Source organism: Blennius ocellaris, assembly GCF_963422515.1.
Source record: "Blennius ocellaris genome assembly, chromosome: 9".
Lineage (NCBI taxonomy): Eukaryota > Metazoa > Chordata > Actinopteri > Blenniiformes > Blenniidae > Blennius > Blennius ocellaris.
Window position 1 is genome coordinate 691,756 of NC_137658.1, and position 15,636 is coordinate 707,391.

Genomic DNA, 15,636 nt, shown 5'->3' on the forward strand with positions numbered 1-15,636 from the left:
CAGGCGTCCACGTTGCAACAGGACAAGAATTCCACTGCAGGAACACGGGGTTTGCTCATATTTTCATTAATTCCCGCAAATCTGTCTTTCACAGTGCTGGAGCTGCACAACACAGCGTTGGGCTGTGTGCCGAGTGCTCCTGCTGCGAAGCTGCAGACACACAGAGACACAGAGACATAATCAGCAAGTGTTTTATCTCTGTTGATAAAGTATTTTATCGGTTATTTGCTGACTGTGACTCTGAGAAGGAAGATTCCTCAGCCACGGAGTCCAGTGCTCTAGTTTACGTGATGCTCCTGAATGCCTCATTTACGGCACTCAGCTCCTGGAGCTCCTGCGGGGAAGCAGCAAGACGAGCTCACCAGGAGCACAAATGTCACTTTTAAGAACACTTTAGAAGAAACAGAGGCTAAAAACATCATGTATCTACATGACGAAGTAGAATCTGGCGGCATGAAACCCGTTAACCTGGAAAAATACATAAATTAGCCGCGTCGTGTTATTAGCTGCAGGGTTCAAAGCGTTTGGGAAAAAAGTTAGTGTTTAATTATAAAATCTAAAACTGTTTAACATGACATATTTATTTCATTTATTTATTTATATCAAAACAACATCAAGTGTTTGTATTTTAACGTCGCAGTTGTTTCACAAGTTTCTTCAACATGAAATCCCTGAACTACACCTACGCAGTGTTTTGTCTTAATGTACACATTCTAACCCACCTCCAGTAACTGCTGTTCTGATGGTAGATCTGTGATGGTAGATCTGTGATGGTAGACCTGTGATGGTAGACCTGTGATGGTAGATCTGTGATTGGTGATCTGTCATGGTAGATCTGTGATGGTAGATCTGTGATGGTAGATCTGTGATGGTAGATCTGTGATGGTAGATCTGTGATGGTAGAACTGTGATGGTAGATCTGTGATGGTAGATCCGTGATGGTAGATCTGTGATGGTAGATCTGTGATGGTCAAGCTGTGATGGTAGATCTGTGATGGTCAAGCTGTGATGGTAGATCTGTGATGGTAGATCTGTGATGGTAGAACTGTGATGGTAGATCTGTGATGGTAGATCCGTGATGGTCGATCCGTGATGGTAGATCCGTGATGGTAGATCCGTGATGGTCGATCCGTGATGGTAGATCTGTGATGGTCGATCCGTGATGGTAGATCCGTGATGGTAGATCTGTGATGGTAGGTCTGTGATGGTAGATCTGTGATGGTCGATCCGTGATGGTCGATCCGTGATGGTAGATCTGTGATGGTAGATCTGTGATGGTCGATCTGTGATGGTAGATCCGTGATAGTAGATCCGTGATGGTCGATCCGTGATGGTAGATCTGTGATGGTAGATCCGTGACGGTAGATCTGTGATGGTAGATCTGTGATGGTCGATCTGTGATGGTCGATCCGTGATGGTAGATCTGTGACGTAGACCGTGACGGTAGATCTGTGATGGTAGATCTGTGATTGTAGATGTATGATGGTAGATCTGAGGTTGTCACATGGTGCATTCTTCAGCATTGGGAAGAATCTATTGCTAAACCAGGAGTTTCCCTAAATTCCTCAGCGTTTCGGTCGCGAAACATGGTGCCGTTTCGCTACGCGCATTTTTCGCGCATCGGTACTCGGCAGCGCTGACGGAATCCGGTCGGTGCGTATAAAAGTCGAGAATTGGGGACACGTCCCTGGTTATGTGTGAAGCTCTTGGCTGTTGAGTTACTCCCCAACAAAGCCTCGGTACGTCTCCCAGCGGTCCGGGGCCACGGCGTTACTGCGCCGCAGTAAACAGTTTACCAATAAAACGTCCAGTGCCCGAGAATTTATTGGACTTTATTAAATCCAGAAGTCATAACAACAATAACATTACATATCAATATTCATACGAGGCTCTTTAAAAGAAGAGTTTTGTTTCCGGCAGTATAAAAGCTGATGAGGCTCTCCATTCCTGGCCACTTTCACTTTTGTTGACATTATTGCGCGTCGAGCCTCATTTGAGAGTCGCGGAGTCGCGGCGGTCCGGAGAGCGGGAGGCGGCGTCCCACTGACGCCGTGCAACTTAAACCTCCCGTTAACAGATGGCCGCAATCGCCGGTCTCTTCGCATGAAATAGTGTCAGACGTGTGCAGCAGCGCCGGAGAATTTCTTTAGAGAACATTTTGGTTTTGTGTACAGTTAGTTATTCGCCCTACGTCTTCCTGTGGCGGCGGACGCAGAATACCGAAACACAGACGCGGCGTCCCCACGGCTCTTTGATCTTCCCCCACGGCTCTTTGATCTTCCCCCCCCCCCTCTCCTCCTCCGACAGAAGTGTGTGTGGTGGACTGCGGCCCCCGCGGCTCCTGCATCGGCGGAGTGTGTCACTGCGAGGAGGGCTGGGCGGGGCCCCAGTGTGAGCAGAGGGACTGTCACCCCCGCTGCATCGACCACGGCGTCTGCCGGGAGGGCAAGTGTGACTGCCACCAGGGCTGGACGGGGGAGCACTGCACCATCGGTGAGACACACGCACGCACGCACGCACGCACGCACACACACACACACACACGCACACACACACACACGCATGCATGCACACACACACACACGCTTCTGTGGAGGAGTGACAGGATTTTCAGAAGTGGCTTTGATCTGAGGCTGCAAAGACACAGATTGTGACGCTTAAACTACAGACCACAAACTACAGACTACAAACTACAAACTAAGGACTACAAACTTCAGACTCGACTACAAACTAAGTACTGCAAACTACAAACTAAGGACTACAAACTCCAGACTATAAACTACAGACTACAAACTCCAGACTATAAACTACAGACTATAAACTACAGACTACAAACTCCAGACTATAAATTACAGACTACAAACTCCAGACTATAAACTACAGACTTACAGACGCCAGACTACAAACTACAGCCTGCAAACTACAAACTAAAGACTGTAAACTACAAACTCCAGACTCCAGATTACAGACTATAAACTATAAACTATACAATACAAACCACAGACTACAAACTACGGACTACAAACTATAAACTATACAATACAAACCACAGACTACAAACTACGGACTACAAACTATAAACTATACAATACAAACCACAGACTACAAACTACAGACTACAAACTATAAACTATACAAGACAAACTACAGACTACAAACTACACACTTCAGAATACAAGCTACAAACTACAGACTACACATTTTAGAAAGCCATCAGTGTTTACATGCAGTTCTGGATTAGTTTTACTTCAATTTTATTTATTTGGTCTCGTCAGTCTTTTATTTTAATCATGTAGTTTTAAAGTTTTAAAACATTGGAATTCCTGGATTACTGAATCAAAAGACGGATGGATGAATGATTGATGGAAGGATGGCAGATAGAGGGATGGACAGGTGCTGATTTTCCATTTGGAAATATTTCTGTTCCTCCAACAATCAAAATGATGGCCAGTGTGGGAGAAGATGAAATATTAACATCAGAGAGGAAATGCAAACAAAAGGGATTTCTTTTTTCTTTTTTCAGACCACAGGTATATTTTAATCATGCACAAATATCAAACACTACTGGGACAAAATCTAAATGTAATTCTCGGATGTCAGACACTCAGATCTTGTGAGGTTTTCTACCTGGGGCTCGGAACAGATGAGATCATTCAATTCATGTAGTGGAGAGACTGAGGCTCCAAGAGACACCATTTCAAAAACAAATGGGGGGACAATGGACAAATTACAGAAGACAGGAAGAGGACGTCACCACCGTCCCCTCGTGGGGACAACAAGGACCGGATTCATTGTTAACCCTTCGGATGCTCAACCTACCAGAAACTACACTTTTCCACACGTGGGGTCAAAAATGACCCCAATACAAATCAATGTGTTTTTGCCAATATACTGGGTTGTTATTCTTCAAAATCTTTAAAACAAAGAGTCGTAATATTTTCATATTCCAGGTATTCCTCATAAAACATGTTGTGACATGAGGCATTTGCATTTTTATTGATTTTTTCATTGATTTTAAGAAATTGCCGTTTTTGTATCACGACCTCACTCTTCCACAAGCAGTTCCTCTGGAATCTTCTGTGAAACTTTAATTCTTAGCAACTCTGACAGTCCCACTTACACATCTGATATCATCTTATATTGTCTAATGCAACTTTGACTGTCAATACTGTCCCACGTACACGTGTGATCCAATCCAATCCAATCCACTTTATTTATATAGCACATTTTAACAACAAAGCGTTTCCAAGTGCTTCACATGAGACTGCACATAAAAACTAAACTAAACAGTCCAACACTAACTAAGTATAAAACCATACAAACAGATTAATAACTACAAACACATTAAAAAAAAAACTACAAATGAGAATAAAACATTCAAAAGAATAAATTGTGATGTCATCGGTCTCACCACCCTAGCAGTCTCTCCATTTTCATTTTAAAGATGTTGAAGAATAACAACCCGTGGGGTCATTTCTGACCCCACGTGTGCATCTTAGGCGAAACTGAAAGTTTAATGATGTGCTGCAGCCAACAAACCGAAAGTGTTTCATGAAAACACAAAAAAGAACATTTTAACCAAACATCTTCTGGTGCAGGAGCGAAAGCGAGTTGGAATGGTCGACTTTTCTTTCCTCAGGACGACGAGCTCGTCACTCCATCCTGGGCTCAGGTGCTCCACCTCTCTCTCTCCCTCCCTCCCTCCCTCCCTCCACAGCTGAAGTGGTCCTCAGGTATCCGGGGCCCCCGGGGGCAGGTACTCGGGGATCATGGAGCCGCGGCTCGGCCTCCTTGGAATGTCATTTTCCCCCAAACGGTCGGCGCTTCAGCCGCCATTAACGAGGATAATGAGTCGCGAGGTGGCTGCTTCCCGTTGGCCTTTGACTGCGGCTGCCTCGACACCCTGACCCCCCCCCAATCCACCCCCATCCACCCCCCCCGCAGCCCCTTCAGGACGACACGTCTCCCCCCCCCCCACCCCGCCAGACAACCATCCACCACTCCAAAACTCCTCAACCCTAATTATGTATTTACACCTTCTCTCATCAGCGGCAATCTCCCGTCTGCCCGGATCCATCTCTCTGGAGGGGGGGGGGGTGGGGGGGTGGAGGTCACATTCCTGATCTCATCGTATTAATCTCTCCCGCCTCGCCGCAGACCTTTTTCCTTTCTCTTTCCTCGCAGAAGTAACTCCTCGCAAAGCGGGGAGCTTATTTTGTCTCTCACACCCTGAATAAACTGCCCATTTGCACAAAGCGCCTTCTTTAATCACATTACATGGCCAGAGCCTGAATGGGTGGGGGGGGGGGGGGGGGGGGGGGGGGGGGGACTTCCTCGGCCGTCCTTTATTCACAAACACTCGAGATCCTGTTTTATATGCAAGGCTAAAGCCCATTGTCGCCGCCGTTCCAGCGCTAAGGTGTTTCTGATTTGTCTTAGTGTGCTGCCGGGGCGTGTGGTTCAAATCACCGGAGTGGAGATGACGGAGGAAGTGTGGAGGGGGGGGGGGGGGGGAAAGAAAAAGAAAGTATATAAATATATAAAAATCTGTGCAGTATTGTGCTTCATGATGAGGCTGAGTTGTGCACACCCCGACAAGCCCGCAGTGAAATGTTTTGAAGCAGACCCAGATGAAACCGGCTCACAGGGTTTGGAGAAACAAAGCGTGTTACAACACTCAGATATCAAGAGGAGCCGCCGTGTGTGTTCGTCTTTGTGCTTCGCCCGCTCTGGCACAGCAAAGCAGATGGAGCGAGTTAACAGTGCATATTTTACCCCAGCACAAGTCGCTCGATTTCTTCATTTGCCTTCCTATAGAAGAGACTTTCATCGCAATTTACGGCGCTTTTTGCAGGAAAGAAAAGGCGATTTTTACATTTTTCTTTTTTTTCTTTCCCTTCTTAGAATATTCATGCAATGTGTAATTGTGACGAGCCAGCGAGTGTTTTAATTAACAAATGCAACCACAAGTTTGTTACAGATTCCTTCCTCTCGCTGGAGCTCAGCCTCCAATCCGATGCACCTTCTGTTTCTTTTGTCGCTTTTCTCAAACAAATATATCTCCATGTTTTTGTCTATTTGCATTTCTCTGCCTGACTCCTACTTACATCCATTCTCCTCTCTGCCTTATGTCTGTACTCCTGTCTGCCTGCTCTGTCTGTCTCTTCCCAACTCCCTCTTGGCTCACATGTGTAGCCCTGGATTCTAGAGTATCAGGTAAAAAAAACTACTTTTTCTTTTTTACTTTTCTTTTTTTTCTTTTTGTTTTTGCTTGAGATTTATTCTCCTCATGCTAGATGTTTTTTTGTTTTTTTTTACCTATTTATTTTCTAATCCAGTTTTGTTTTTTTTTTATTTTGCTGCAAAAATGAAAAAAGAAAAGTGACCTTTATTTAAACTAAATAAAAGTGTGTGAGCCTGCAGCTTGCCACTCTGTGTGTTAACATCCCGTCACTGCTGCCATTCACACGCACAGTGGAGACAAAAAAAAAGACAAAATTAAATCAAATCAGAGGCTAAAACGTGGAGAAGACGACGGTGATCTACGGGGAAAACAAATTAAAATCTTAAATATATATCTAAGCAGGTACGCGAGCCGGCGTCTCCACTTTTTTTTGTACGTCCTTAAACAAGTCAACAATGTGTTTGTCAGTCCGCGCTCTCTGCCACCACGGAGATAAGTAATTTTCTTTTCCAAATGTTTCCCTTTCCTCGGTTGTGTAATAGGAGCGGTCAAGATAGGATATAAAGGTAAATTGAACCACTACCCCCCCCCACCCACCGCCACCCCCTCCTCGAGGGAGATTGTCACCAACAATCCCCCCCCCCGCTCTCTGTCTTTCCTAGCACGGCGTTTATACACCTGTTTTATGTCCGAGTCGATCATAATGTTTCTGCTGTGATCCTGACCCCCCCACCCCCCCACCCCCCCACCCCCCCCCCCCTTTCCACCACCACCTTGTCTTAATTCCCTGTGTCTGCCAGATTAAACGCCCTGAACTGGTGTGGTTTAGTCGTGTTTGGACTCCCTGTCTTCACCCTCCACTAGAAGGAATGCGATTTGGCAGCGACTGCACTGTTTTCTGTAGATGTTGGAACTAAAGCCCCCCCCCCCCCACCCTCTCTCTCTCCCCAACCCCCCCCTTCTCCCCCCCCCTCTACCTAATTTTACATATATATATATATCTACTTCCTCTTCCCCTTGACGTTGCCGTTACTTCACATGAGTGTTTCTCACATCTGCAATGGGCTATTTCTATTTATTTTTGTATTTTTCTCTTCAGGCAAAAGCAATAAACCTTTTTTTTTTTTTTGCCTCTTAAGTGGGATTTGGGCAACTTTGAAAAAAAAAAAAAAAATAAATAAAAAATCCTTGAAATTTTAATACAAGGGGAAAAAAACCCAGTTGACTGGGTTTGACATGAGGCAGCCATTCATTTAAGACGCACATTGTGAGGATTTGTTCAATCATAAATCCTCACAATGTGTCACTTGAACTTCAAACAGTGTCATTCAAACTTTGATTTAGAGTTTGTGGATTTAACTCAACATGCATTCAGACTCCGGCTCTGGTCTATTATTATTAATAACTAAACTGCTTTGCTTTTTTTTTTTTTTTTTTCCTTCGTTCTCCCTCTTTATTTCCCCTCTCTTGCTTTCATTTTTCACTGCAGCTGCACACGCCTTTAAAATAAAAAAAACCCAAACTCATGTGAAACGACTGTAACTCCTCACAGCCCCCCCCCTCCTCCCCCCCCCCCCCCCCCCCCAGTCCTGTCAGAGCTGTATCGTATTGTATGTTCACTCAATACTGTCTCCTCTCATCCTTTTTTGTCCCTCCTCTTGCCCCCACTGTCCACTCTAAATACCCCCCCCCCCCTCCCCCTTTGGTTCTGACGCCCACATGCTCTGTTGACAGACGGCTGCCCCGGCCTGTGCAACAACAACGGGAGGTGCGTCCTGGATCAGAACGTCTGGCACTGCATCTGCCAGGCCGGGTGGCGAGGGCTGGGCTGCGACGTCGCCACGGAGACGCTGTGCTCTGACGGCAAGGACAACGAGGGAGGTGGGAGACAAATTGTCTTTTGGCTCCCATGAAGGAGAGAGAGAGAGAGAGAGAGAGAGGAGAGAGGACACTTGTGCCTCCCTCATTGTGGCAGATAGAAGATGGTCTTTGATGCAAAACTAACACAACAAATCAATCATACATAAAACATCACGGGGAAAAGAAACAAAAATGCAAATGCGGCGGCGGAGCAGGTTGTTAAACAGCCCCGGTTTGAAATAAATGTACAGTAGATCAATTAAATTAAAGGGAAATGTAGCGGTGACTTTCTCGGTATGTTAATCCCCCCCCCCCCCCCCACCACCACCACCGAGACGCGTTTTTAACGACGTGACCAGAAGTTCTGAGGTTTATTTGAGGTCGACTCGTTTCCTTTCCGCTGCTGCTTTCGTTAAAATCAAGGGGGAGAATTCAGGTGAATGTGCAATTATGCAATAATCTTCATCTACAATCGATTCAAACACTCAGGTTTTAATTTCTTTGTGCGTATATTATATCTTGAAGCAGCTGTGACTGACGCGCTTTAGTTTTTGGTCAATTCGCATAGATTTCCTTTCAAATTTCTGCTCCGTGGCTCGAGAAACCGCAAGAATTAAACTTGTGCTCAATGTTTTTACAAATTAATCCAGATTAATCGCACTTTTCATGGTCTACATTTTAGCCATTTTGAATTTGCAGTCACTGCATTATAACATCAAAACAGCATTTTTTTTTTTACAGGTCAGTCTTTTGTTATGTACAGATTGTTGGCCATCTTGGATTTACTTGCAGTTACACCGACTGGCCACTGAATTGACCTGAATGGGCGATGGCAGCAGAGAGCACTCTAGAGCAAACCTTTTTGAGTCGAGGCACACTTTTTTGTTTGGAACAATCTGGAGCCGAAAATGTTAAAGTGTTAAACTCTGTAGCCTCTATTAACAATATAAAGTCTTTCTCATCAAAGTTTTATCAACAGGAATCCAGTAAATCCAGAAAGCAAGGACTTTTTTTAATAGTGTGAAACCTGGACCTGATGGATGAAGAGCTGAGATCCTGGTTCACATTCTTCCTTTTCAAAAACTTCTCCATCACTGTCACTGACACAGTACTTTGATACAAGATGGTAGCAGGAGGTGGAGATGAACCACACTGACGTCTGTCACTTTACATTTCACCCGCAAAGTTCTGCGCTGCCCTCTAGTGGTGAAGAGTATTTATACATGATTACTCTGCAACACACTGTCGCTGTGAGAGCAAATGATTCTAGAAAAATATGTGAAATTGGATAATTTCCCGTGGTTGAAAAACTCTGTCCTAGGCTGATGTGCAGTTCCACCATAGAAACCAATGTATTAAAGAGAAAGTTACTGTCCACCGTAGTGACCGCGATGCACCGGACGGTCAAACTGTCACCAACTAGGACGTCTCCAGGCTGTTCCGTCCTGACTGCCCCCCCCCTCCCCCTCACCCCCCCTGTGTTCCAGACGGCCTGGTGGACTGCATGGACCCGGACTGCTGCGCCCAGACGTCCTGTCAGGGTCAGCCCTACTGCCGCGGCTCGGCCGACCCCGCCGCCGCCGCCGCCGGCCAGGGTCAGGGCTCCGCCGCTCAGCTCATGGCCAAGAGCTTCTACGAGCGCGTCAGCTTCCTGATTGGCCCCCGGCGGCAGTCACGTGATCCCCTGGGACAACCCCTTCAACGGCAGGTAGGGCGGCTAACCCTAACCCAACTGTGGGGAGACGTCTGGCGTCTGTGCGGCGACTCTGAAGCGTCCCGGAGAATCTCGTCTTCGTCTCCGCGGTGACGACTTTACTGTGGTTCGGCTGTTTGTCTGCCAGGAAGTTAAAAATAACCCCCGTGACTAAAATCTGTGAGATTAGGTGGCTTCCTCGAATAGAACGGAAGGAAAAGCAGAGAATATTGCATATAAACACACATATATCATTTTATAGAGTCATTAACAGGCTGCACTTACTATATATATATATATATATATAGGTATGTATTAGGCCAAATCTTAAACATCTTTTTCAGACTCGCTGTATGTGTGCCTCCCCTGTGTGGAACTATTTTTATCAATAAACCATCAAACAAAGGCTAAATGTATTATTCCACTTTGATGAAAAGTTTTGGTCCAACACTCATAAAAAATGCGTTTGGTTGAGCTCCGTTAAGTGTTTAATGCATCGTTATTGTTATCCATGCACAGGCACGGCTCCGTGTGGACCTTGGCTTAAACTTGGGTTTAAATTAAAAACTCACTTCAGACGGAAAAGCAGGGAAAGTTTTACATCAGGCCAGGAAATGTGATTTAGGAGTTTTTTAAACACCCAGATCCTTCAAGTGGAATCTACTGATTTAGCGGTACTAAATCAGTAGATTGTAGATCAGTAGATTGTAGATCAGTAGATTGTAGATCAGTCGATCGTGGATCAGTAGATTGTAGATTGTAGATCAGTCGATCGTGGATCAGTATATCAGTAGATCAGTAGATTGGAACCACAACATCAAGCTCACGAAGCTCCTAACAATTACATAATGATGAGTTTACTCTCCAGTTTGAATGATGGATGAACGCAACGTCGTACTAAATCAGTAGATTGTAGATCAGTAGATTGTGGATCAGTAGATTGTGGATCAGTAGATCATAGATCATGGATCAGTAGATCATAGATCAGTACATCGTAGATCAGTAGATTGTAGATTGTGGATCAGTAGATTGTAGATCGTGGATCAGTAGATCGTGGATCAGTAGATTGTAGATTGTGGATCAGTAGATTGTAGATCGTGGATCAGTAGATCGTGGATCAGTAGATTGTAGATTGTGGATCAGTAAATCGTGGATCAGTAGATTGTAGATTGTGGATCAGTAGATTGTAGATTGTGGATCAGTAGATCGTGGATCAGTAGATTGTAGATTGTGGATCAGTAGATCGTGGATCAGTAGATTGTAGATTGTGGATCAGTAGATTGTAGATTGTGGATCAGTAGATTGTACATCGTGGATCAGTAGATCATGGATCAGTAGATCGTGGATCAGTAGATTGTAGATTGTGGATCAGTAGATTGTAGATCGTGGATCAGTAGATCGTGGATCAGTAGATTGTAGATTGTGGATCAGTAGATTGTAGATCGTGGATCAGTAGATCGTAGATCAGTCGATCATGGATCAGTAGATTGTAGATCAATGGATCAGTAGATCAGTCGATTGTAGCTCAATAGATCGTAGATCAAGAGATCGTAGATCAGTATATCGTGGATGAGGAACCGAGTCGTCGTCGCCACTGGAACAGATCCCAGATCTGCTGCCAGTGAGGAGCGGCGGTTTGTGACTGACGGAGAGGGGAATGGTTGCTAAGTGTGTGCAGAAGGGCTCTGGGAATATTTCCTCCAATAGTTTAAAGTAATCCGTATGTAAATAGCGCGCTTTACTGGAAATATAGAATGAGGCAATTCCCCCCAGCCGAGTTCTCGGTAATCCTCGTCCTCATTGTCTTCAGCTTACTGTCGATTTCATGTCTGGCAGTGGCATTAGCTCTCTTGCTCACAATATTCATCTGCTTTTTATTTTTTTGTTTTTTTAATCTCCCGAACAAGTTAGTTTTATAGTCAAAGACAACATTTCAGTCGCTCTGCAAACAAGCACTGCGACTAGATTTGGCAACATTAATTATGTCCTTTAAAAAAAAACAACAACCATCAGCATGAACTGACGTAATGAAGGAGGTTTTCACTCTTACTTAGTTTTTTAACGTTTGCGTGAGGTGACAGCGTGACTCATTCATCCACAGCCTCAGCAGGGGAGATCTTATCAAAATAAAAGTCAGCCGGAGGAGGGATTTCTGAATGGGTCTGTGAGATCTGATGTCTCAACGGGACGACGGTATGGAGGTGCAGAGTAGGGCTGGGCGGTACGGCCTCAGATCAATACCGGGATGTATTGATCACTTCACCTCCATAAACATAAATGGGCGGTAGCGACTCCACGGCGCCCCCTGCATGTGGCAGGATGACTTCCTGGACCTATTTATTGACACTTTAAAGGACAGTAAAACGACACTGTCTGAAAATAATTGAAGAAAATACAAAGAAAGTATTTTTAGTTGAGATGTTGAAGATCTGATGAGATCAGATGACTTGAAATGAGAAGAACCGAGGATCAGACCGGGACTTCGTCTGGTCTGCAGCTGAAAACGGGGGATTTAACGACGGACGGCACGTCGCCAATTTTCGTAAATTTCAGTATCGGTACACTTTGGGTTTATCGGCCAGGCCGGGTGCAGAGGGTTCCAGGGTTCCAGGGTTCCTAGGGCTCCAGGGTTCCAGTGTTCCAGGGTTCCTAGGGCTCAGGGTGCCAGGGTTCCTAGGGTTCCAGGGTTCCTAGGGTTCCTAGGGCTCCAGGGTGCCAGGGTTCCAGGGTTTCTAGGGCTACAGGGTTCCTAGGGCTACATGGTTCCAGGGCTCCGGGGTTCCAGGGTTCCCAGGGCTCCAGGGTTCAAGGGTTCCTAGGGCTCCAGGGTTCTAGTGTTCCAGGGTTTTCTCAGGCTTCAGGACGCGGCAGTAAACAAGTGTTGTGATTAATTTGTGGCGTTTTGCTTCGGTTCTCCCGGCGTCCTCTCAGAAGATGGACAGAGACTCGCCGGGGGGAGGAGGAGGAGGAGGAGGAGGAGGAGGAGGAGTGAACCTCGGATGTCAAGTGTCCTTGTTGTCGTTTGAGCCAGTAAATAAACGAGGGGAGATCCAGACCTGCGATGGAGGGAAAGAAGAAGAGAGGGACTGCAGCTGTTGATCAACCTCTGCCTTGTAGACATCGTAGACCTCGTAGACATCGTAGACCTCGTAGACATCGTAGACCTTGTAGACATCGTAGACCTTGTAGACCTCGTAGACCTTGTAGACGTCGTATACCACCTGCTGACAAAGTGGCAGAATGAGACTTTCTTTTTTCTTCTTCTTCTTCTTCTTTCCACCGGTGACAAATGCAGAGGGAACACTTTTTAAAAAATGCTGCTTTGTGGCCTGAGCAGTGGGGGCGTGATTAAATGTTGATGGAGGAATATCTGGCCGTCTTTACCGTCAGACGAAGGACCGACTTAACAAATCGCTTCACACTTTAGAACAAGAACGGCTGTTCAGACGAGTTCTACCTGGAGGCCCTGCAGCCCTGCTGAATAATGGCTGAGGGTCTGGGAGGCTTTAATCATGCATGAATCTTCTGTCGGTGATTTATTCTGCAGGAGTGCCAAAGAAAATACAGTTTTTTAGAGGGGGTGGGGGGGGAGTGGGCGCGGGGGGGGGGGGGGGGGGGGGGGGGGGGGGGGGGGGGGGTGACCAGGAGCAAATCCATTTCCCAGCACGGAAAATGTGAGTGAGTAATACTCCACCGGTCTGGACTAACTAGACTAGACGTGCCCTGAAGTGAAGTATTCAACACCTCCCCCCCCCCCCCCCCCCCCCCCCGGGTAGAGGAGGAGGAGGAGGAGGAGGAGGAGGCTGATGGTGGGGGGGGGGGGGGACAAGAAGTAGAACCTGGGGTCTTGTTGATGCTTTTTCCAGCCATGATTAATTTTATTTTTCTAGAATAAATCAACCATTCATACAGCTTTTTTATTTATTTTTTTTTTTACCACTTTACGAAACTCAGTTTGGGAAAAAAAAAAACCCAAAACAACAAAAAAAAAACATTTCTACTGCAACATTTTTCAATCCATATCAATCCAATTTTGTAGTTTTATTTTGACAGTCACCGTGATAACAATCCAACTTTGTAGTTTTATTTTGACAGTCACCGTGATAACAATCCAACATGGTAGTTTTATTTTGACAGTCATGTGAAACAATCCAGCTTAGTGGTTTTATTTTGACAGTCACCGTGATAACAATCCAACATGGTAGTTGTATTTTGACAGTCATGTGAAAACAATCCAGCTTAGTGGTTTTATTTTGACAGTCACCGTGATAACAATCCACCTGGGTAGTTTTATTTTGACAGTCACCGTGATAACAATCCAACTTGGTAGTTGTATTTTGACAGTCACGTGATAACAATCCATCTGGGTAGTTTTATTTTGACAGTCACCATGATAACAATCCAACTTGGTAGTTTTATTTTGACAGTCACGTGATAACAATCCAGCTTAGTGGTTTTATTTTGACAGTCACCGTGATAACAAACCTACTTGGTAGCTTCCTTTTGACAGTCACCATTATAACAATCCAGCTTGGTAGTTTTATTTTGACAGTCACGCGATAACAATGCCGTTGGCGTCACACACTGACCTGCACAGACACTCAACCGGACTCAAACCAGGGATTTACTCACCGTGAGGCCAGAGTCCAAACCGCTGCAAGAAATCTTGCTGAATAAAAGAAAGAAAGTATTATTGTCAATAATAAGACATTTATTTTAAATGAGTGTGACTTTCGGAGGTCGCGGCGGTTCATGTCCTCCCTGTGGTGTTTGAATCCCGAGCTTCCAGCCGGGCCCGTCCTGCCCTGACCTCCGGTCTTCCTAAATGTTTTATTTAAAATTGCACGATGAGCTTCAGTGCATAAACCCCTTTCAGTGTAACCTTTCAGAATAAAACCACAGCAGCTTCTCCAGTGTAACGAGAAGAACATTTCCTGGGAGATTCCAATAGTCATATTTTTGGAAGTGGAAAAAAAAAAGAGTCCTTGTCATGTGTTTGGTGTGGGTTGGGGGGGGTGCGGGGGGGGGGGGGGGGTACCACAGATACCAGCCCACCAGGTGTGAACACACCCAGAAATACTGAGAGCAAATAAAAGCTCCGCGCTGACAAAAGTCTCTTTTTTTCCTCTGCCTGTCGACTTCAAACCAAAAAAAAAAAAAAACTTCACATTTCCACTTTTCACAGCAGAACATTTTGTAACATTTTGTATTTTCCTATTCAAATTGCGTTTCCCCCCCCCCCCCCCCCCCTCACATCTACAATACTTTCGTTTTCACCTCTCTAAACTGCTGTGGCGATTGCTTTTACTATTTTTTTTTTTTTACTTTATTTTTTTATTTCCCCTCCATTGTGTTTCACGGTGTGACAGTTTGCCTCCAGCGTTGTATTTTGTTGTTCCGGATCCTGTAAAGTGCCTCTTGACACGTCAGCCGCCAAACTCCTCACATCAAGAGCGTATCTATAACGGCGCTGAAGAGCTCGTTCCAACACGACGCCCGTTGATATATTATCTTTCATCACCGGCGCCACCACAGACATTCATCATTCTGGTGGTGGTGGGGGGTGGGGGGGGGGGAGCGGGGAGGGGTACTAGCTGCAACAGTACTTGCTAGCGTAATCACACGTGGATCGCACCCTCTTCAAGTGCAAATTTTTTTAGGGAAACTCTTAATTTGGCGAGGTCGGAGGGACGACAATGCTGAATATTTCTCTCATGAATCTCATTTGAAGGCGCCGGCGCCGGGATGTCGTCGCTCCGTCGTCCCATTGATCATTTCACTCAGGATCTTGTTTGTCGACGGTAATGCGCGGTTTGACTTTCTTACCGTTGACGTGCCGTCGCAAATTGAATCGCCCCGGGGGGGGGGGGGGGGGGGGGGGGGATGTGGTTGTGAGCGC

The 15,636-nt window shown here is 45.6% G+C and overlaps 1 protein-coding gene across 1 annotated transcript in view; it reads left to right on the top strand.

The window, feature by feature from the left end:
• Window positions 1–15,636, top strand: part of LOC308134735 (teneurin-3) — a gene marked incomplete at its 5' end in the record, with an annotated part of 101,370 nt that overhangs the window by 28,230 nt on the left and 57,504 nt on the right. The window contains 4 exon segments of the mRNA XM_080502516.1: window positions 2,308–2,493; window positions 7,919–8,065; window positions 9,532–9,704; window positions 9,706–9,752. Of these exon segments, the coding sequence (XP_080358642.1) occupies window positions 2,308–2,493; window positions 7,919–8,065; window positions 9,532–9,704; window positions 9,706–9,752 (553 nt within the window).